At 37.6% G+C, this 21,956-nt stretch overlaps 1 protein-coding gene and 1 long non-coding RNA gene across 11 annotated transcripts in view; one reads left to right on the top strand and one right to left on the bottom strand.

The window, feature by feature from the left end:
- The window catches only part of GOLGA4 (golgin A4), a 70,676-nt gene extending 52,118 nt beyond the window's left edge, over nt 1-18,558 (bottom strand). For 3 of the 10 annotated variants that reach the window (XM_068675010.1, XM_068675012.1, XM_068675014.1), the window contains exons 1-2: nt 10,172-10,605; nt 7,625-7,720 (exon numbers count right to left, since the gene is read on the bottom strand). In XM_068675010.1, coding sequence (XP_068531111.1) covers nt 7,625-7,720; nt 10,172-10,261 — 186 coding nt within the window. In that variant the 5' untranslated portion in view covers nt 10,262-10,605. Of the gene's footprint in view, nt 1-7,624; nt 7,721-8,870; nt 8,943-10,171; nt 10,608-18,542 lie in introns of those variants that run through there. The other 7 variants (XM_068675013.1, XM_068675017.1, XM_068675015.1 and 4 more) reach the window with 5 other exon arrangements.
- Nucleotides 13,767-16,524, top strand: LOC137852814 (uncharacterized). Its single transcript, XR_011094053.1, has 3 exons — nt 13,767-14,068; nt 15,360-15,505; nt 15,744-16,524. It is a non-coding gene; the product is annotated as an uncharacterized lncRNA (long non-coding RNA).
- Nucleotides 18,559-21,956: the final 3,398 nt, after the last annotated feature.

The following is a 21,956-nucleotide window of genomic DNA, read 5'->3' as shown; positions in this document are numbered from 1 at the left end:
AGACACTGGTAAAGGCAGGACATGAACAGAAAATATGCATTAGATCACTCACTTCAGAACAGCCAAAATACAGTTTTGATCATTTAGAAGTATAAGAAACATACAATTTTTGAAAAGTATCCTAGTCAAGCCCAAAACAGAGTTTTTCAGACACTGGCACTGATGATTTTAAGCTTCCGTAGATGACTTGTCTTCTGATACCACTTAGTCCTCTTTGCTCACAAAGTTGTGCATGAAAAGCTCATTCCATCAGTATTTCAGTTACAAGCAATATAAATTTCATGATTTGTCTTCTCTACTACTGCTCTTATACAGTGGAATCCTAACCATATACAAAAAACAAACAAACAAAAAAAAACAAATACATTCCTTACAGAATTATTTGTAGTACTAGCAGACTACTGCTTTACAAAAAAAACAAAACCAACCTTGAACTGATTTAACCATTTGTATCATGTCAGTATAGGAGAAGAGATTTAAATTCCATGAACAGAAAGAGATTCTGGAATAGGACATATACATTTAATGTAATGCAACTTAATGGTGTAACAGGTTTCAAAAGCATTCCTTTTCCATAATTCTACATACATACAGAAGTTGACCGCTCAACTTTCTTACAAGCTGAGATCTCAGAATTTTGTTGTTTGTTGACTGAAACAAAACATGATACGTTTTTTTCATTCACACCATTTCACAACAATTTTGTTTTATTTAAAGTTACTAATAGTATTTTAGGAATCAATTCTATTACTAAAAAGTTAGGGTTTGATTTTTTTTTTTTCAACTGCTATATTAATTCTAGTGCAATTAATTCCAGTACAAGCCCTCAAATTCAGAGGAAAAACGTTTTCCCGTGTAAGATCCGGAATGCTACATGACTTGCAATTTTTGTATAGCAAAAACTTTTAGAAAATGTGTTAGAATGTGGAATGCCTGGACCTGGAGGGCAGAGCTGCTTCATTTTGTACACACACTTCTGAAAAGATATATGCCAGAAAAAGAAATGGTGAATACTATGTGTAATCACACAGCAGCAATGCTACAAGCAAGACTGATAATCTCATGAATTACAAGTATGTACATTCTCAAGGACAAATAAAATGATGATGAAATCTTTAAGTCAAAGAATACCTTGTACATTTAGACAACACCAGTTAATATGATGAAACAACATTTCCAAAACACTACTACATGTATCCAAGCAAATGCTATTAATGAAAGGATTATAAACATTTTCAAAATGTAACCTATCTTAAGCTTAGATGAGTCACTTTCAAAACATGACTGCATAGAACTTCAGGAACCACAGAGAGTTCAAATTACCACTTCATAGATATGGTAGGCTAACGTTCGCTTCTCAGAATATTAAGCACTGAAATTTCATCATAAAATTATTTTGCTTAATTCAAACTCCTTGTATTACCCAAACAACTTGCATTAAAAAGATTTCCTATTCATCTCCAACAAATTATTCTACGTTTGAAATTAAAAACAAATTCAGTCAGTCTGATTGAGCTTGCAAGCACAGCACTCTAGGGTCTCTATTGCAACTAATAGTTTACACAAACAGTAGAAAGCAATTAACACTACTGTTGCATTTCACAAATGTTAATCGGAAGCCTGAGGCAAGGACATCACTAAATCATCTCAGCTTCACCTCCCTGTTGTCTGAGTCTACTGCAAAAAAGACAAGGGCAGCACAAAAGGGAAAGAGCCAACCCTGCAAACACAGGTAGAAGACAATAATAGTGTTCGAGGCAGCACAGTAATTGCCATATCAAAAAGAAAGCTAGGTATTTCCTTCCCAGTAGCTAAAAGTTAACCAAGAGTTGAGTTTCACACTTCAAACAGCTATCAAAGGCAGAATACACTTAATCATGGTCCAAGAATGTTATTTCCTTAGAACTGGCTGTATCTTCTTATTAGAGAACTCATCCTCCATTCTCAGATGTTGGGTGCCCAACAGTGAAAATATTTAAGTATTTGCTCATAGCATTTTTGTTACTCCAGCAGCTCATTGTCTGCTTTGTTCTTACAGCTATATTACAGGCAGTGCTGTTGAATAAGTCTTATAATTACAACACCTATTACTTTCCAAAAATATATATCCCATTTTTATCTGCATTTTTATTCCATTTTTTTCATTAACTCTTGAGCATGGCTTTAATATGAGCTGTCGACTTTATTTTTTGTTTTGTTTTTGTGAAAGTCACTGAAAATTATTCACCTGTGCCTGGAAAAAAGGCAAGAAAAAAATAGTCTTCCAAAATTAAACACTTGTAAATATTGCCACAATGGATTTTTGTACTTCAGGGGGTCGCTCCGAATGACTTATGATTAATAATCATATAATGTTGCGAACCAGTTGATGTGCTTAATGCAACTAGACAAGTTGGGAATCCAGTTGGGCTGAAGCATCCTGCAAACAGGCAGAATGTGCAGACCTGTAATTAATGCTATAACTAGCCTTCTCTAATCCTCTGAACACCATCAAATCACATTTGAAAGCTTTTTAGAGAAATCCTACTAAAATCTTTCAGAATTTTATGCTTCAGACATGCTCTAGGGTAAATTAACTCTGTCCCATACTGACCTTTACCTCAGGCACCAAATTAAAGCCGTGATGTTGCTGGTCTTTTAGCACAATATAGAATTACTCTGTTTTTGCAAATACAATCCTACTCACCAACAACAAACATTTCCACCTTTGAGAAAAAGTTACAAAAAGGTAAATTAGATAATGAAACCTGGGATCAGATGACGATATATTTCTTTAAGTATTCTTAAAGAACAATAGTTCTTTTGAAATAATCTCTGTTCACAATTCTGGAAATACAGTCTCTGTAGCCCTCATGTCTGGCCTCAGTTAAGTTGCCTTAACTTGTTCTTTATGAACTTCCTGAACCCCAGAATGAAACGCTTTTGTACTGTTTTTGCTATTCCTCTCTGAAGAATTACCATGCTCAAATATTCCTTTACTCTGATGAATGGGATACGTAGGCCAAAGTAGTTCTGAACGCTGGATCAAATGACTTCCTTAGCAGGCTGTGAAATAAACGCAGAATTTAGCAGGGATTATAGTGCTACCAAGTACCCTTACTCTGAAGGGGGGGGACTAGTTGATTTAATGCATATATACAATGCTTGCTTGATTACCAGTGGCAGTAATTATTCCCTTTCAGAAAAAGGAAGAGAACCAGTGATTCCATGTTTCAGATTAACCTGTTATTACACAAACTTGTACTTCACTAACTGTATGAATTTGCATCATGGCACACGTTCATTTCTAATGCTTAAATGCTTCTCTAATTGTATGTGTACTGTTTTTCCACATTGTGTACATGCACAGTAAAACAGAAGGAAAGGGATTATACTACAAGCTTGTTGAAGAGGTAAACCAGTATTTATTCACCTAGTTCAAGAAGTTAAGGGTGGCAGCTATTAGGCTAATGGTTTAGTTTCATCTCTTAATAAGAAAGATAACTCATTCCTCCACAGTTAAAAAAAAAAAAAAAAAGTCCATCCCACCATCCCACCCCCAAATTTGCCAGATTGTGGGGAATGTCAGAAAAGCTGTAAAAAAAAAAAATAAATAAAAATCAGTAATTTGCTGATCTATCTATTTTATAGAAGGTTCATGCAATCTCTAACAATCTTTTCATGCTTCATCCCTCTTACATTTATGGAATTAAAATATTGGCAAAAGAACTCAAAAGTTCAAGACTTTTCTCTGCAATTAAAAAAAGTCCCAGAACCTGAGGGCACAGAACTGCATTTTCAGGATGAGTTAATACATAAATCCAACGATTCTTTCCTGGTTTGTTATTTTGATAAGCAACCTAAATAAACCTGTGTATGCATCAAGAATTATAAAAGTCAAGCTTTAGATAAGAACTAGACAGACTCCAAAATTCAGTTTTAAATTTGCATGTCAGAAATAAAAAAAAAAATAAATCAAGATACATCTGAATTACTGCTACCCCCTGGATGGGAGTATCTATTTAGAAGTACCTCAGAGTGGATGAATAAATCAAAGATGCAGCATTAACAAAGGTAGAAGACAACTTATTTCCAGTTTTGCTTGTCCTGATTTATTAGCCAATGCTGGGAAGATACTTCAATTAAATTTGAAACAGTCAATTTTCAGTACTAAAGTAAGACTAAAAAAAGTACATTGCTAGTTTATCTTTAGCTCTAAGAAAAGCTACATATACAGTGCTCTGCCACGCTTCCATAACACTTGTGAGGATGTCAGTGATATTTGGACCTGAATAAGTGCCAGGTCATCCACATCAAGATATCAGCTGTTCCCTCTCAGTTCATGGCTCAGAACTAGCTTTGTTATTTTCTGCACGTGGTCCTGACTTGTAAAAATAACTATACTAAACCAGAAGAAAATTTTGAACTTCTAGGAATGATACTGAATATGATACATTTTCCCTCAAACTCTGTTCAAGAGTCAATGAAATAAACTGAAATTTGAAAACCAAACACTATTCTTCCCTGGAAAAGGCTAGAAGTAACAACAATTAAGTTTTAATCATCCAGGGTTGTTTCAAATGACACCAAGGCCAACTCAGAAGGTATCTGATACATAAACTGCTTGAAGAAGTTTTTATGTAAGTATCAATGATTTTATTTTACACTAAAGCCGTATTTTACAGGCTACTTGCAAGAACAGAATACAGAACTAGACAGAATTCTGCTTTTTCGTTATATACACACACAAAAAAAATAAATATATGAGCTTCTCCATAGCACTGCTTCTGTAGAGATCCTGGAGATCCACAGCTTCATTAAAATAGAAGCGGAAGAAGAAAGCAGGCAGGAATAAAAGAAACTTATGCCAGTATTCCATGAATGAAGCACATAAGTTTTTCAAAATCCCAAAACATTCTGTTAAAAAATATATATTTTTTCACTTTAGAATATAAAGCAAAAATGTTTTCCTGCAAGTTTTATTATAACTCTTTGATCAGATTAATATTGTCTATTACAAATATAATTTTTATTCTAAAAATATTGTAAAAGTGTTGAGTTTAAATCAAAGCTTTTACACATTTTAATATTAACATTAAAAATATTAAAGTATGGATTTATTAAAGTCACACTAAAATGTAGTAAGCCAGAGGGAGAAGATGTATACAAGAACTATGAAATACCGTACAGTTCTATTTAAGTTTCCTATACCAAAATGGTTAGCAAATATTCATGTACTACAGAAACATTCCAGTACATGATATTCTTCAAAACCATTCTCAGTACATTAAACGTTGTCCAGTTTTAGTTCATTGTAACACCATTGCCAACTGTACATAAAAACTATGTATGATCAAACAAAAACAATGCTTTAAAAAGTGTTCCCCTTTCATATAATTGGGGCATGTATTTTCAGAGATAGTATATAATATCTGTCTCTTTTATAAGTATCATAAATACTGCCACCAAACTGAGTTTTACTGAAATACAATCCAACAACTACATTTCAAGGATGATTTGCTTTTAACCAGTCTTTACAGTTGAAGAATATTTGGAGAAAGAAGCTTTCATGTCTTGATGAGGTAAATTTATCTTTATTTTAGTAAAACTTTCAATTTGACATGAAAGTAGCTCTTACTAAAAAGCAGAGATTTTCACTCCCTTCGCATCTTCGCTACTTTCTGAATTTTAATTACAGAATGTGTTTTGTAAGTAAAATTCTCCTAACAGTTCCCTATGCCAGGGGATAACTGTAAATCTGAGGTCACTTTAGTACTCTGTTTCCATTCTTAATCTTATTTCTCCATCTCTCTCTCTCTGATCATTCCAAGTGTAACCACTGTATTTAGAGCATGATAATGTTCTTCCAACATTACTTGGCATGTCTTGTGGTGAATTCTTTGCTTCTCCTGTTTGTCTGGAAAAGCAGACTGGAAAAAACAGATTGGGGCAGTATAAATTTAATGAAGCACTGAAAGATAAAAATCAACTGAAATGAAGACGACTGCAGAAACATTGACACATGTAGGTAACATCAGTAGAGCCCGTATTATTTTTTTAATATTATGTTAGCAGAACGGTGAGGAGAGGTAGCATTTTTTATTAAATCAACTGAAAAATAAGGTAAGCTTTCAGGGATACAAATCTTCAAATCTGGAATAAAAGCAACCATCCTTAAAATAAAATACAAGTCTTTTTTTTAAAAAAAAAACAAAACAAAAAAAAACAGAACTAAAAAAAAAAACAGAGTTTGACTCAATGTGGGAGTTGTATTTGAGCAGAAAAGCAGTTGGTACTTGTGTAAGTTGTAATACTCCTCATCCCTTTTATTAATCTTTTCCTTTAATCATTTCCCACTGAAGAGAGGAAGATTTTCTTCATCGAGGCGTAGGCAGTGCCAAGCCAATGAGACTAAAACCAATGAACCAGTCACACAAACGAACGTCACTGTCTCAGAGCTACATTATCTCATATTCCACTAAGCTTCTGCTGCTTAGAAGCGTCTGAACACCTTGGCTAAATCATTCCTTTAACCTTTATCACATTCATGTAGCTCTCATGTGGCAGCACATAACTTCTGTATTCTGCATTTAGAAAAGACATGCAAGTTGCTTTTTCTGGGGAAAAAAAAAAAGACAATGCAAGCTCTCCTTTCTAAAGCAGTTAATTTATCACAGATGATGCTGCTTGCCAACATTAACAGAGCATCAGTTAATAGAAAGCCTCTCTCCAGGGACAAAAAGAAGTCATTTTATACAACACTACATGAACAACAACAACAAAAAAAAAATTATTAGAAAACTGAATATTGCATTTCTAAAGAAAAAAAAAACAACAACACAAGATAGCTTTCCTTTTGTTTCTATTACCAGTGAAGGAATCAAAACTGCCAAGCTGTAATCACTGGTAGTGTTCATAGTAATCTAAGGATGGGCCCATTGCAAGAAAACAAATACTTTATATATACATGTATATATAGCCTGCCTCAACTTACCTCTACAGCTAATAGGACTCGTCCAACTTTTCAAACAAAAGAGGCAGGAAAAACAAAGTTAATCTCTCTGAATGTAACTTCTGTCCCAGTAGTTTACTGAATCTAGTTCAGCAGAAAGATTTTTAAACCTGGAGAAGGATTTAAAAGGTGTCTTAATGTAGGGCTTTAAAGGCCTGTTTCACTAATATGAAACACTCCGGGACTTCACCTACAAATTAGAATCATAGAACATCCCGAGTTGGAAGGGACCCATAAGGATCACTGAGCCCAACTCCTGGCACCACACAGGTCTACCCAAATTTGAGACCATGTGACTAAGTGCACAGTCCAAACACTTGTTAAATTCAGACAGGCTTGGTACAGTGACTGCTTCCCTAGGGAGCCTGTTCCAGTGCATGACCACCCTCTCAGTGAAGAACCTCTTCCTGATGCCCAGCCTAAACCTCTCCTGCCTCAGCTTGACACCATTCCTGCAGGTCCTATCACTGGTGATATGACTGATTAGACTATTCTTACGTGTAATACACAGGAAATAGAGAGAATGAGGAACAAAAAAAAAAAAAGCATTAATCAAGGAAGCAAAGTCAGATTATTTTTCTTCTTAATGAAGCGTTAAAGCTTAAAAATACATAAAATGAGTTTTCAGCTGACCTCTTTGTCCGGTGTTAAGGAGCTTTCGTCATTCTGATCTGTAAACGAAGATGTTCTGTTTCTTTTGTCAGTCGGTGGAGGGGACTTGGAAGGGGCCTACAGAGATCACATACCAACAATATTCAGAACTAATTCTTCCATATCATAATTTATTTTAACATTGACTAACTGTAACTTGACTAACTTTAACTTGTCAGTAAAGCCCGGGGTAGATCTTCCTTTTAAAGAAGCCACAATCAGTTTCACATACTGTCTGTGAGGAGTTCTACCTCAATGCAAAGCCTCCAGAGCAGAAAATACCATGAAACAGCCACAAGAGCATGCAACAAAATTATGCTATTATCTTATAATATTATTAAGCTATTTTGATCACTTGTGACCATCGTCCCCCTGGTCCAAATTTGAAACTCAAACTTCATAACACCTTAGCATTTTAATACTTGTTTTAAATACTAAAGATTAAGGCTTCAAAGATTTGCAAATTGACAGGCAGTTGAGTTGATCATTTAAATAAGGAGTACCATCTCATTCCTTTAAGGAATTGATTTTAAAAAACACTAGTCAAAATAAAATAGAATTTAAGCGAAGCAAAAGGGCAGCAGAAGAACATGACACATTTTAAAACGTCAACACGAACTTGTTGTTCCTGTTAACACTAAACATCTATTCAAAGAAATTTCACAACCCTATACTGAGCAAGGCTGCAACAAGCCAAGCTGACCCAACCCAAATGTAGCTTGCCAGCCTCATGCTTCTAAATCCACATACAAAACTTCAGTATACATGTAGCGAACATTAAAAGATCAGCAAGTTTTACATAAAAAGAAATTAAGACCTCTCCTTAAGTATATGCTACAATATAACCAGAACTAATAAAAAATAAAAATCAGAACACCTCCTGCACATTGTTGCAGTACCATCATTTAGGTTGTGTATGTGAATTCTGCCTCACAGAATATTAGTCTCAAGACCATGACTGAGCTGACTAAAACATAAATGACAGTGCATTAGTCCACTGAAGAGATATTACCCCTAAAAACGTCAGTCTTCTAGAGAAAGAACAGAAGACGTAGCTAAAGCCTATAGGTATGTTTTGCCAGATTTGGATAGTAATTAATTAAGTCTGGTATCATAGGAAATACATGGTTATACCAGAGTCAGTGACAGTTTACAGGCCAGACCAAACAGAGAGAAAGTTTCCTCCTGAGAATGTGACTCTTCTTAAGTCAGACACCCAGCTTAGTACCTGATAAACAGGCCAGCTCTGTATCTTGCTGAAGAGTTTTGCTCCAGAGGTATCCATACAGCCTGAACAATGACAACACCCTGCTCACCCCAGTAGCCTGCTCTCCTTTTCTGCTCGCCCTCTAACTTAAGGTCAGCCATTTACAGTGGGGGGACTTCTAGCCCTCACCATACAAAACGAAAAAGGTTTCCAAGTGTCCATCAGCACTTCACTACTAGATGGGGCATGAAGGCCTCTCTTCACTCTGCCCTTAATGCCCTTAACCGCTGCACTCAGACCTCCAGAGGCTTCAGAGCCATTTCAGAGGCACCGTGCTGGGCAGCGGGCACAGTCGTTGCTCCTGGGTAACGACCAGCACAGTTCCGAAACTGGAGGCCGGCAGGGCAGGGGAGCCCACACAGCCGCCCGGAACTGCAGGGGCAGCTTTTTCTCCCCATCAGCAGTTACAAACTGCTGTGTCCGTCCTTCATCAGGCAGGGGGAAAGCGCAGGCTGTCAGAGAGGGGACATCAGTTCGCCAACAGCCCATGCGGAAAGGGGAGGCCCACAGAGGAGGCCTCAGGATGAGCGTTACCTTCATGTTACGCTTGGAGAGGTACTACCCCTGGATTTATCGCTCTTAGGCTGGTAAATTTAGCCTCGGACACTGCAAGCCAGAGTACAAATGGCAAGTTTTATGTTCTAGAGAGAGGTTATTAATAACGGAGAGAGTGTATGGTAAGCAAAGCCTCCCTGTGACAGGGTATAGTAAAGAGCAAAATTGAACGCAAGTAAAAGTCTCACAGAGCTACTAAGTGCCGAATGCCTGTAAAACTTGGGCTGAAAATGTTTTGATAGGAAGCAGCTGATGGTCAGGTGGTGACAGCGCACCCAATAAACTGAACGCAGCTTATTTACGTGTCCGCTACGAGGACGGGAACAGAAGTATATTCAGTATATTCCACGCTCTTCGCAGGACTGTGGCGCATTTTAGACCTCAAAACCCTCTCCCTCCTTCCTCGTTTACAGAAGCCATTTGGAAACGCGACACGGGGAGCGAGCAGCGTGCCCTGTTCCGCTTGTAACCCCAAATCCAACACCACTTTCCTCCTAACAGCACTGGAGACCAACCGAGGCGACACCAAGCAACACCAAGCGACAGAAAACCACCGCACTCCACCCAAAAGGCAAAAACCTGCTCTCGTTTCTTTGCTCCGCCCCAGCGCAGCGGCCTGGGCAGCGCCGCACACGGCGAGCCCCGGTGCCGGGCACCTGCCAGCGCCCACCCCCCGCGCCCCAGAGGGGACACAAAGCCCAACGCACCCCCTCCGCGGCTCCCTGCGGCTGCAGGGGGGCGGCGCGGCGCGGCGGCGCCTGCTCCTCGCTGATCTTCTGCTTCAGCTTCTTGAACATGGCGGCGCGTCTCGGCGCGGCCTTCCTCCCTCCGCCGCCGCCCCCTCCTCCTCCTCCTCCTCCTCCTCCTCCCGGCCCCCTCCCCGCAGCAGGTGAGCGGCTGCGCTGCTGCGCCTGCGCGGCCGACGTGGAGCCCCGGCGGCCCGCTCGCTACGGGGCGAGGCGAGGCACAAAACGCCCTCCTCACGGCTTCGCCCTCACGGCGCCGCCCCGCCGGGGAGGGGGAGGCTCATGGTGCTGCGCCCTGCAGGCCGGGCTCGGCACGGCGCTGCTAATTGGTTTATGAACCCAATTATCAACCCAGTTATAAGAGTTATGAGAATTATGAGGGTTGCTGTGTTTCCCCGTGATACCACACAGAGGCTAGAAATGCATGATCGTATTCGCGAGAAATGCTGAGCCGCGAGCTTCTGTACTGCACGGCAACGTACTGGGAAGAATGCATTTGGTAGCCACGGACTTACAGAAATGTTTTCACTGAAATACACTGCTGCCATCTTTAAATCATTTGAGATATATATATATACACATATATATATATATGTACATTGATCCCCAAAAATAAGTAAGAAGGAAGGAAGGAAGGAAGGAAGGAAGGAAGGAAGGAAGGAAGGAAGGAAGGAAGGAAGGAAGGAAGGAAGGAAGGAAGGAAGGAAGGAAGGAAGGAAGGAGAAAGAAAGAAAAAGAAAGAAAGAAAGAAAGAAAGAAAGAAAGAAAGAAAGAAAGAAAGAAAGAAAGAAAGAAAGAAAGAAAGAAAGAAAGAAAGAGAAAAAAAAAGAGGAAATAAAAAGAGAAAGAAAGAAAGAATAAGAAAGAAAGAAAGAAAGAAAGAAAGAAAGAAAGAAAGAAAGAAAGAAAGAAAGAAAGAAAGAAAGAAAAAAAAAAGAAAGAAAGAAAGAAAGAAAAAGAAAGAATAAAAATAAACTTTTTCATAATTTTTTGCTACATGTAAGAAGAAAAATTACTTTTCAGCAGTCTGTTTAGCTGTAGATAAACAGCGACTGGTTGTGATGCTTTTCTATGGGTGGACTTGGCAAGGGAGGTATAAGGAAGAGTCTCCAGGACTAGGAGGGCAAAAATACCTGAAGAGCATTCCACAAGGAAATGAGATAACGTGGGTGATTAAGTTTACTGCTGCTATAAAAAGCAAAAACACTCTACTTCAGTCAGTCTCTGTTCCATGTAGATATGACATGTCCAGGATGGCTGGACAATTCTCAGATTAGCAAGCGAGAGACCCTCCCAGCACATCTGTGAGTCTCATACCTAGGTGCTCTGTGCTGGCTCACATTCTCTTCAGCGTCTGTAATTAAACTCTAATTTCAAATCCAAGTCACTAAATGCAGTGTGTGAACTTCATAGCTAGATGCATGTTAAAAGGAAGCTAGTTCTTACAGCTATCAGATAAAAAGGCAAAGCTTGTAGCTGCTTTTTGTCTTGTAGAGTATTATTATTCTAATGGATTATCTGAAAAGTCATATCAATGGGGCAATAAAAGTATTTCTTCCTTTCTCTCAATGTTCCTTTCACTGCATCTTCTACTACTCCTGCCACTGCTTTCCCTTACTTTTGTCAGGTTTCTTTACTTTTTTTTTTTTAATCATTTATAGCTTTGTTCATTCTTTCATAAAATATCTTCAACACAAAAGAAAGCTCTGTATTATTTCCTTGGAATATGTAAAGTCAGTATGTTCTGAGTATACATCTTTCAAATTTTGATGATATATATGACAATTCCAAAAACACTTTTTTTAAGCCTTCAAATTTTGTAGTGCCTGGACAAGTTTGATTAAAACATATTGCAATACACAAAGAATTTGCTCCAAACTCAGCAGAAGTCCTGGGGGAACTGTCTGAAACCACATTAATTCCTGTTCCTTTTGTGCGACAAAGTCCCTTATTTAACTGAATAGTACTTTGTTTCTAGAAGAGCGATCTGATTTTAATAGATCTTTCTAGTGTGTGAAGTTAACAATAATAATTGAAAGTGAAGGTTTGCCTTTCCTTTTTCATCTTCCTTCAGTACACCAGTTAACACAGACCAAATGACGGTTCTTTGACATTGAGCTGTCTGTGAAAGATAAATGTATTTCTGCAAACATTTCTGGTATGGTTGATATTTAAGAATAAAGGTCTGTTCCCAATTGAATCTGTAGCAGTTGTAAATGTATCTCTGTGGGAATGGGAACAAAGCATTAAAGTAAAATTCTGCATTTTCATAGCAGTCTAGACTTCTCTAATTGTCAGTGACAGTAGCCTGCACATCCCTGCAGTCCCGTTCCTCACCTTGTGCTCAGGCCAGTGCTTGTCAGACCTTTCCCTCCATTACTGCTGCATGTCGATCTTGCAGAAAACTAAACTGACAAAAGAGCAAATAATTTTCTGCTGACTTACTGTGCTGAGTCCCCCACTTACAGAAGCTGCTGCAGGAGAGATGGAGGCAGCCAGAAGATAGCTAGTTTTGCATTGCCAGAGTTCTTATTTCAGATCACTCAGGAACCCATGTATAGTCTTTGCTGAGCAATTGGCTTCATCTTAAACTGAAGTCATCCCACCAAGTGCTATTTCAAAGTCAGCTTACAAGCAGCTCTTTTTCTGAAAGAACTGATACTACCTCAGTCAGTAACTATCTCGGCTGCTAATGATGGTTGGAGTATTCATGCATATGGCCTCTAGGCAGTCTGACCTGATTTTTAAAACGCTCTCTTTAAGTTATCGCAGCTTTCTGGAAGTCACAAGAAAGCCTTGGGCATAAATGATGAATGTGGCTTTTCAATACTCTTTTCCACACCCACAGTTCCAATTACATTGTGAAAAATGTATGAATTTGCTAAAAGCTAGTTTTTTCAATCCAGCCATCTATCTCAAATATGGGAAGGCATAAAGCAACATAACGCATCATTTCTTACAACTTTTTTTTTATGTTGATTCATATTTTTTGAAAGGAGGTTTGCCACCAGCAGTGCTTCAATTTTTCTTTACATCAGCATCATGTTGTTAAAATAGTGTCTGATACAAAGTATAACTATTACTGGATCATATTTGACATTGAGGGCATTACTTTAATATATATATATATATTTATATATGAACTGATAATGAAGTAAACCTAAGCAGAAGGAAGCAGTAATCAAATAGGTCAGAGGTTGGACTCGATGATCTTGAGGTCTCTTCCAACCTCGAAATTCTGTGATTCTGTGAAACTGTCTAGGGCTGCTGTTCTTACAGACAACTTATGGAATGCCACATTTTGCAATAAATATAGGAGCAGTTTTACTCCTACATATAAAATTTAAAATATTAATATTGCTATTAAAGCACTCATACAGTGTACAGTACATACAGTGCATAAGTAATAAGTTTTAGTCAGGAAGTATTTTGATCTTCAGCACAAAGGTTACAAACAACAGCCCATGGTCTGATAGTGCAATGAAAACAGTGACAACTCATTGTACAAGTAACCTACAGAGTGGAGAGAAATAGCTATGCAAGGTACATCTTTTACTTATATTACTGTGATTAGAGTCCTACCAATCTTAAAATGAAAGATGGACTTGAAATTCAGAGTGCTTGCCTAGCCTGATTTGATTGCCATTTTCTTTTGCACCTAAATGTTGTGACTTGCAACTACCAGCAGATGTCAGTGTTCCGGAAGACTATGACTGCCTCTGTAGGGTCGTTGTGTTATAAATGCAGAATTATATCAACGGCAGGATGAGAGTTTTAAAATGTCCAGAACAGGAAACTGAAAATAATAATAATTCTACATCAACCATATAATCCTTATGTGTACAAGTATGGGCTGCTGTAAGTAACCTGCTGGCTATCAAATATTACATTTCTTTACCACGTGGCTGACTTGATGGCTGCTTAGCAAACAGTCTGTTTTCTATCTGTGTATTTCCATGTTCCCCTATGGTGCCCTTTTATTGGTCTGATCTCAGTGAAGGGAAAACTGAGCAAAAAGGTTCATCAATAGCCATTTGATTAAAGATAATGAGTGACTTAAGGAAAAAGATTTGTGAGCATGTTGAAAATACATAAAGCTATGAAAAGATCTGTGCCTGAGAAAGCTGAAAGGCAGCCTGAAGGCTGCACCTGTTTAAACTGATGAGACAAGAAACTAACTCTGAAAGTGAGGAAAAGCTGACAGGCATTGCTGCTCTGTACCTGGGGAGGGAAAAGAAGCTCTTTGCTCTAGTGGGAAAGTTGTTCAGAGATCACATTTCATGCCACACACCTCTCTTTCCAGAAGTACAAAGTGCAAGCTCAGGCGCTGAAACCTACCAAGAACCACTGCAGTAAACTGATTCACTAGTGAGGACTGTAGGATGAGGAAAAATATCTGGATTTATTCAACTGAGTGACCATAAGTGATCTTTTTGTGAACAGGAATAGAAAACATAGGGAGATTTAAAAGCAGGGGCCAGGATTTGATCCTGCAGAAGTCTTACATTCCTAAAATAAACAAACAAACAAAACAAAAAAAAAAATCCATCATTTTACTTCTACCTTGGTTAAGTGGCATTCCCTTTCTACTTTGTCTAGGTTGTCAAAACTTTTCTCTTAGGTTCCATTTCACTTTATTTGCTTTTAAAATCTCTTGATGCCATAGAAAGGGAGCCAATGATGCTATAAAACATCAGACCCTTTATGCCAACAGTGATGCTAGTCATGAATTCAGTTTTAAATTAGCGGGCAGCAGATTCTCACTTGACTACTTTCATTATTATTTTTGCAATTGCAATATAAAAAAATCCATATGGGACCTTGTATCTCAAAAGAGAAAAGAACTTGCTTCTGAAGGCAGTTTCTTTATGGCAAAGCAGTGGGCTGGTTTCAAGGAGACCTGGGTTTGATTCCCAGCTCTCCCCCTGTCTTGCTCATTGACCCTAGGCAAGCTATTTTGAATTTCTGTGCTTCTGCTGGTGTTTTAAACAAGAAAGTGATGCTACCCAATTTCTTGCAAGCACATGGTTAGTTTTTCTCTTTGCTTTCCCAGCAGCTGGTACGAAGGTCAAAGGAATGACTGCTTATTTAGATGCTCTTTAAGAATATCAATATGCACATTCATAGAACACAACTATTTCCCTGCTAGGGTTTTTCTGATTCTGTGATCATACTTGTAAAGCCACATCACTGGAGATGCTGCACAAAGCAGAATTCACTGCTGAGGAAAGTCACTCAGTCATAAGAAGACAGATTCTTACAGGGGTGTCCTGAATAACATTTGCAGCTATCAAGGTAAGCAACTATTTCAGAGCATCGGGAAGCATTTTTCCCAGTTACAGTACTGTATAATTAAATAGGTTGTTAAAGAACTAATAAAATAAATACAACCAACCAATTTAAGATTAAGCTAATATCCTAGTACTGCCATATTGTTGCTCGAGTATTGTCGTACTCTAAATTCCCTACTAATCTTAGTTTTCAAATGTTGTAGAGGGAAATGTTTCTTAGCCTCCTTTACCCCTTTTTCTAGCTCCCAGGATTTACTGCAAGCCTTGCCACCCACTGAGCAGGGTGAAATACCTGACTGAAGAGACCAGGCCTGAAGGCTTCAGGCCTGAAATTGGTTTTATGTCTTACCTAATTCTCAACAACAGGCCCATGGGGCACTTCTACATAGAGAAGAGTTACTTTCCTACCTGGTGAAGGCAGTGAATACTTTATCACCTCTGCTGAACTACTACAGCAGTTATTATTCAGTCTCAATGTAAATGCATAACATCTGCTTTTCTTGAAGCACTTTAGAAACAAGTGCTAGGAAGGTCTGCTGATGTGCCCCTATATTAAACTCAAGCTGTTTTACAGCAGAGTAAAGTGGGTCCTGGAAGACTCAAATTCTACAGTAACTCTATAGTAGATACGGGATTGAATGAACTGTCTGATGCTGCTCCCAGATTTATAATTTAAAACAGTTTTAACCCTGTGGTCTAGAAGACATCTTTACTGAATTGTGTATACATGTAATGAAGAGGTCCCTCCTCTTCCTGTATTCTCATGCTATTTTATAGTCTCTAGGAGCTCACCTGCATGTAAGGATGACAGCCACTGCCATGCCCCCTTTTGTAATTCCCCCTTGTTTAGCAAAGAAATACAGCCAATGCAGAGTCTTGAGACTCGAAGCACCTCTTCGATTTGAGAAAACTATTACTTAAAAAGAAGCTATCACCAAACTGTTCAGAATGTTCCAAGTAACAGGATTTTGCATCTTGATCTGTTAACACACACTATTTCAAATTAAACTCAAATTATCATTATCCTATTGTTCTCTCTCAGACTTTGTTCACCTTATTTCAACTTTGATGAAGTTTGTTCTTGCTTATTCCAAAAAGGCCAGAGACAGAGACAGGGTTTGGCTTAACAAATACCAGTTACAGCTCACAGCATGGTTATGCTTAATTATTAATATAAAATGTACTTTATTGATGAGTGCATCTATTAAAATGCACCACTTACTTTCTAAATGGTAAAATACCAGAATTTTCCAACAACCTGGAATAAACTTAATGCTTGTAATTAAAGTACTGCAAAGCTATATTTGCAGAGTTACAAACTGCCTCAGAGAGCTATCAATTATTATGCAATTATACAGTGCAATTTATAGTAAATGCAGTATGAACTCAAATTGTTATAGCAAGAAAAACTAAGCTCGCCTTGACTTGTCCTCCAGCACCTAAAACTTCATTTGAAATAAATATCTGTGGGAGATCAGATTTTTCCCTGACAAAAGAGATGCTGAGTTGACAGGGACCGCACCAGTTTTAAACTGCGTTCAATGTCACTGGGTCAGTCAGAGGTCAGAATCTGAAAGTTCAGACCTAGAAAACTATTAGCAATTTTACAACTTCATTTGGGACTACAACATTAAGCAAACTAGCTTGGCATAAAAAATATATATATTAAAAAATAAATAAAAAACCAAGAAAACCATGTCTGGCTAGATTTAAAGAATTTCAAGCAACTTGATTTTTATTTTCAACACTGCCAGGTCCTCCTTATGAAACCAGAAGCCATACTGTGAGCTTCTTATTCTGATTTACCAGTAATTTGCATGAGTAATGCAACCAAAGAAATTAAGTTATGACGTAAGTCCCTGCTTATTAAAGAGTTCACAGTATGACTTTTACTGTTTAAATCTTTTATATTAAACACTTGATAATACTTATCCACAGAAAGGCTACACTAACTTATTTACTGGAGATAAAGGCTAGACCTTGCAGTCAGGCAAGGGGACCTGCTGTGGGTATTTGGGTCAGAATACACAGAACTCATGGAAGCACCGAGATGTAATTCTCCTACTGGTAGTAATAAATACAATAGAAACATGTTAGTTAGTCTTTGATTTCCAAGTGTTAAGTGCCATGTATTGTTCTTGTATTATTTTGCCCTTATTCAGTTAATTCCTCTAAATATCATAAATAGCAAGAAGTGTTATTTATATATCATGTAGCTCCCTATACATCTGTTCAACTCATTCTTCAGTATAAACTGCTACGATACCAAGATACTTTTGCAGTTAAGATACTGGGAGAAGAGAAAAAGTGTTACAAACTGTTAAAAAATCATAATTATACTGTAAGTATGAACAAAAATACTTAGACGGAAGACATAACTTCCTTTTGGCTTCGTTCAGATACTGTAAGAAAGATAACTTCACTTGCTGTCATGCATTAACCACTGTCATGCTATTACATAATTCTTGTTCTACATGTACTCTAAACCACATAGAATTTTGTGCTGAATGTTTCATACAGTATTTTCCTCTCTTCCTCTGTATACTAAAAATTGCTTTCTTTTCATGAGTTTAACTAAGCACAATAAGAAAGTTAATTTAATTATGTGTAGTTAAGTGGTCCAAATGTTTGCTAGTCCATTAGGGACAATACAAAGCAAATAATATACTGCAGGTAAGATTAAATATTGTTCTTGCGAACCTCTGTTGTTGCAACCTTTTAATTTTTTATAGCTACAATGTCAGAAAGTCTCCTTGGTAATATATACTGCCCACAAACCACATCAGGCATGGAGTCTTCTGGTGTGGTCTATTTAGCATGTGCTCAAGCAGGAGTCACAGTGGAAGGTTAAGTGTAGGGAGATAACTGTGGAATATTATGAAATAACAAACCACTGTGAATGAGGCTGCTTTAGCTTCTGTGGTGTTGGTAATCTAGAGTACACAATGCGTACTTATAAAACATTCTCTCGTTGCTATCGCCTTACACTTTGCAAAACAGCCATTAGAGTATCAAGCAGTTTTGGAAGTGATTTCTCTTACCTAAGCAGACTGACAAACTTCAGAAGCAAAGTGATATTTCTCTGGAGATCAGAGGAGAAATTGCTGCTTCAGGATAATACCTAGTCTCTAAAACCAAAACTGGAAAAGCAAACATCATCCAGGTAAACACAGCGGTTGCTCAACAGAAGCCTCAGAGCAAAGAGAACAGATAGGTGGTAGATTACAAACACAATCTGGAGCAGAGAGACATGACCAGCCTTCTAATTACTCTTGGACAAAATGTGACTAAAACTTCTGAATTGCAAGTTCAAAGGTCTGCACCTTTTGAATGCAGTTTTGTCTCTTCTTACCACTGATTTCAGTATGCATAAATCCAGTTGTATCATTTGTTTAGAGACACCCTAAGATGAAAAAAGCAGAAAGGATCAAGACAAAAGCTTTGTTACTTGGTGCAAAGGAAATAAGGAGGAAGGGAAAGAGTCCTTGTATACGTATTTGGGAAGATTACACTGCAAACCAGTAATAACTCCTGTGAAATAAACTTTATTAACAACAACTAGTAATTTTACTTCTGGTCAGTGAAAATCATTTTTTGCTGCAATGGAAGAATTTGCTGTTTTGTTAATTGAGTCTAGCACTAAGACTTCTCAAAGGTGAAGGCTACTCAAAGATAGAAATACTGAAAGTGCAGAAAAGTGAGATTTGCCTCCTATGTATGTAGAGAAGATGAATATATTGAATGTATTTTAATAGCTTGCTTACTAAAATGAAATGTTTCCTTTAAGAATGAGAAGGATATTGGGTACAATACAATGCAGTAAAAAATATTCCTATTTTTAGAAACACAAAATTCAAATTGTACAATTTGAATACAAAAAAAAAAAATGCAAAATACAAAGGATATTCTTACTTTTAAAATTAAAGCCAAGAATTGTTTGCTTTTTTACCATCATGTTACTGACTGCTATTAACAGAAGCTATTAACAGAAGCTATTAATGGAATTCTAAACATGGGACTCAAAATCAGATCTCACAGTGCAAATACAGAACAGATGAAAAAAGGATTTGAAAATGGCATTGCTGTGGAGATAATATGGTATTGAGAAGTGAGAGTAGTGGTACTGCCTAATGTTAAGGATACAAGTATTGGTTCTTCAGCACACTATTGAAGTGACACTCACATCTTTATGATCCTTCTCATAGTCAGGATATTCTGTGATTCTATGATTCCCTTCCAAATGCTTTTGTTATAGCAAACTGCAGCAAGTCTGCTTCCTGCCAGCGAGAGGCTGCAAACAGCAGGAGTTCACAGCAGCTGCCCAGGGATGACAGCTTCTACTTTTGCACCTTCTTTCTCATCTTACCCTTACTAAACCTCTGCCAGCTCCAGTCCTTTGTCTTCTCTGTGGTAAACGACCGACTTCTCACTCCTGGGGTTTCGCCCGGCTGCCTGGCGCATGGTGAGAGCAGCAGCTTTCTGGGATGGCCAGCCAGATGAGGTGAGGTTGTGCCCTTGTGCTCCCTGTGGGGCACCTGGAAGGCCCCATTGCCTCTCACCAACTCCTGACCTTGTGCAGACATAGCACAGTGTGAAGCAGGGGCTGACAGCAGAGCAGCTTGGGCAGCTGCTGGCGTTACTCTCCAGGCAGTGTGTTGTGCTCTAAACTGTTCTTTTGCAATTCATTTGTTATCAAAGAAATAATTTCAAGTTAAAAGCATCTGGATTTTGTATTTTACAGAATTGTAAAGCCAAACTCTCACACTTCGTATCTTAACCTAGCATGGTGAGGGCAGATGTGAAATAGTTTAGTTCAGTTTTGTTCATGAATCTTACACAAAGTTGCCAAAAACCCAGGAAGCAAGTAAAATAATTGTATCTAAGAAAAGGCTAGATGAGTTTCAGTTTGTATAAATGGATAAGTATATTGATTACTGCACTAGTATCAAACACCTTCTTTAAAACTCTTTTCTTGATCTAAAGCATTTCTCAGGTGACTTTTTCGGAAACATCCCTTGATGCCTTTCTGGATGCTACTCCTCTAAGTCTCACAAGGATGAACAAATACAGCCTGCAAATAGCTAACCTGAAAGAAGAGTTTCTTATTAATTTTTCTCATAGAGCATAAGTTTTTTGTTTATTTGTTTGTTTGTTTGTTTGTTGTGTGTGTGTGTGTGTGTGTGAGGAAAAGGTGTATACATTTTAACAATAACAACATATATAGTTGGCAAGCCACATTTCTCCTCTGTCTTCTCTGTGCTAGGTTATATTCCAGACATATTACTATACTCTTTGATGACAAAATAACCATTAAATAGTTTCCAGCAACTAAATTTTAGTTGTATCAAACAACTTATGTTTCAATAGCAGTTATCATCCCACTGGTTATGTCCGGTACCATTTTTTACTGGCAACCCAGCCAAATGTCCTCTCCATAACATAAAAGCAGATAAACGCAGATGCAGAACTGGTTGTTCTAAAAATGAACCTAGCTGTTTTTCTTACCAGGAATTGAGAACTGTGGTATCTCCCGCAGGAAACAGGCAAAGCTTGAAAAGCCAGCATACATTTTACTTGTGCTGGTCTGGTAGCTATTTAAATTTCTTCTCGAAGGTTTTGAAGTAAAGCAGACATGGAGAGTTAGTAAAATGCTGTGACATTGTCAGTGAAGCAGCAACCTAACAACATGACATGGTTGTTTAAGTATCTGCTTGCCATAAGACATCATAACCTGTTTGAGATTCCATTTAGCCTAGTATTGATATTTAATTTATGAGTACTGGATGTTCTGTTTTTTGTATATATACACACATGTATCACATGCATGTACATGCACATATATACATACAAATAAAAGTTATGATTTCTATTAATGATTAGAAAAATTCTTAAATGGGTTGATTAACCTTTTTATTTTTACTAGTAAATCCTCAAAATATTTATTTCAGTCTTAAAAGAATTTGGTGTTTGTAACAAAGTAATAGAACTGACCTGTTGCATAAAAACTTAAGGTGTGATATAAAATATGATTTTGCTTTGAAAAATCACTGTTAAAACATTGATTATATGTTGATTATAAACAAGATTATATTTTCGGTGTCTTTGTTCTGTGCTTTCTGTAGTCATGTAGAGGTTATTTTTTGTTTTTAACCAAATTGCCATGCCCAATCTTGGCTCTCGTAGTCAACTAGCGCTATTTCTCCTTCATGCCTCACTTCCTGTAACAAAAGTTCACTCTGCCAAACAGTGTCCTCATCATAATTGTGTAATCCTTTTTTTCTTTTTTAAAAAAAAAAAAAAAAGTGATGCCCTTGGTGATGCCTATACAAACTGAATTGAAGTTGTGTAAGAAACCAACTGGCTCTCCTAACCGGATGCTAATAAACAAGTCTGCACAAGAAAATATAAACCAGTTTGTACGTTCTCTCTCTCTTTTTAGCCGAGTTGGTCTGAGT

This window comes from Anas acuta, chromosome 2 (genome assembly GCF_963932015.1).
Source record: "Anas acuta chromosome 2, bAnaAcu1.1, whole genome shotgun sequence".
Classification (NCBI taxonomy): Eukaryota; Metazoa; Chordata; class Aves; order Anseriformes; family Anatidae; genus Anas; species Anas acuta.
Note: the sequence above shows the minus strand (reverse complement) of the source record. Positions and strands in the feature narration are given on the sequence as shown.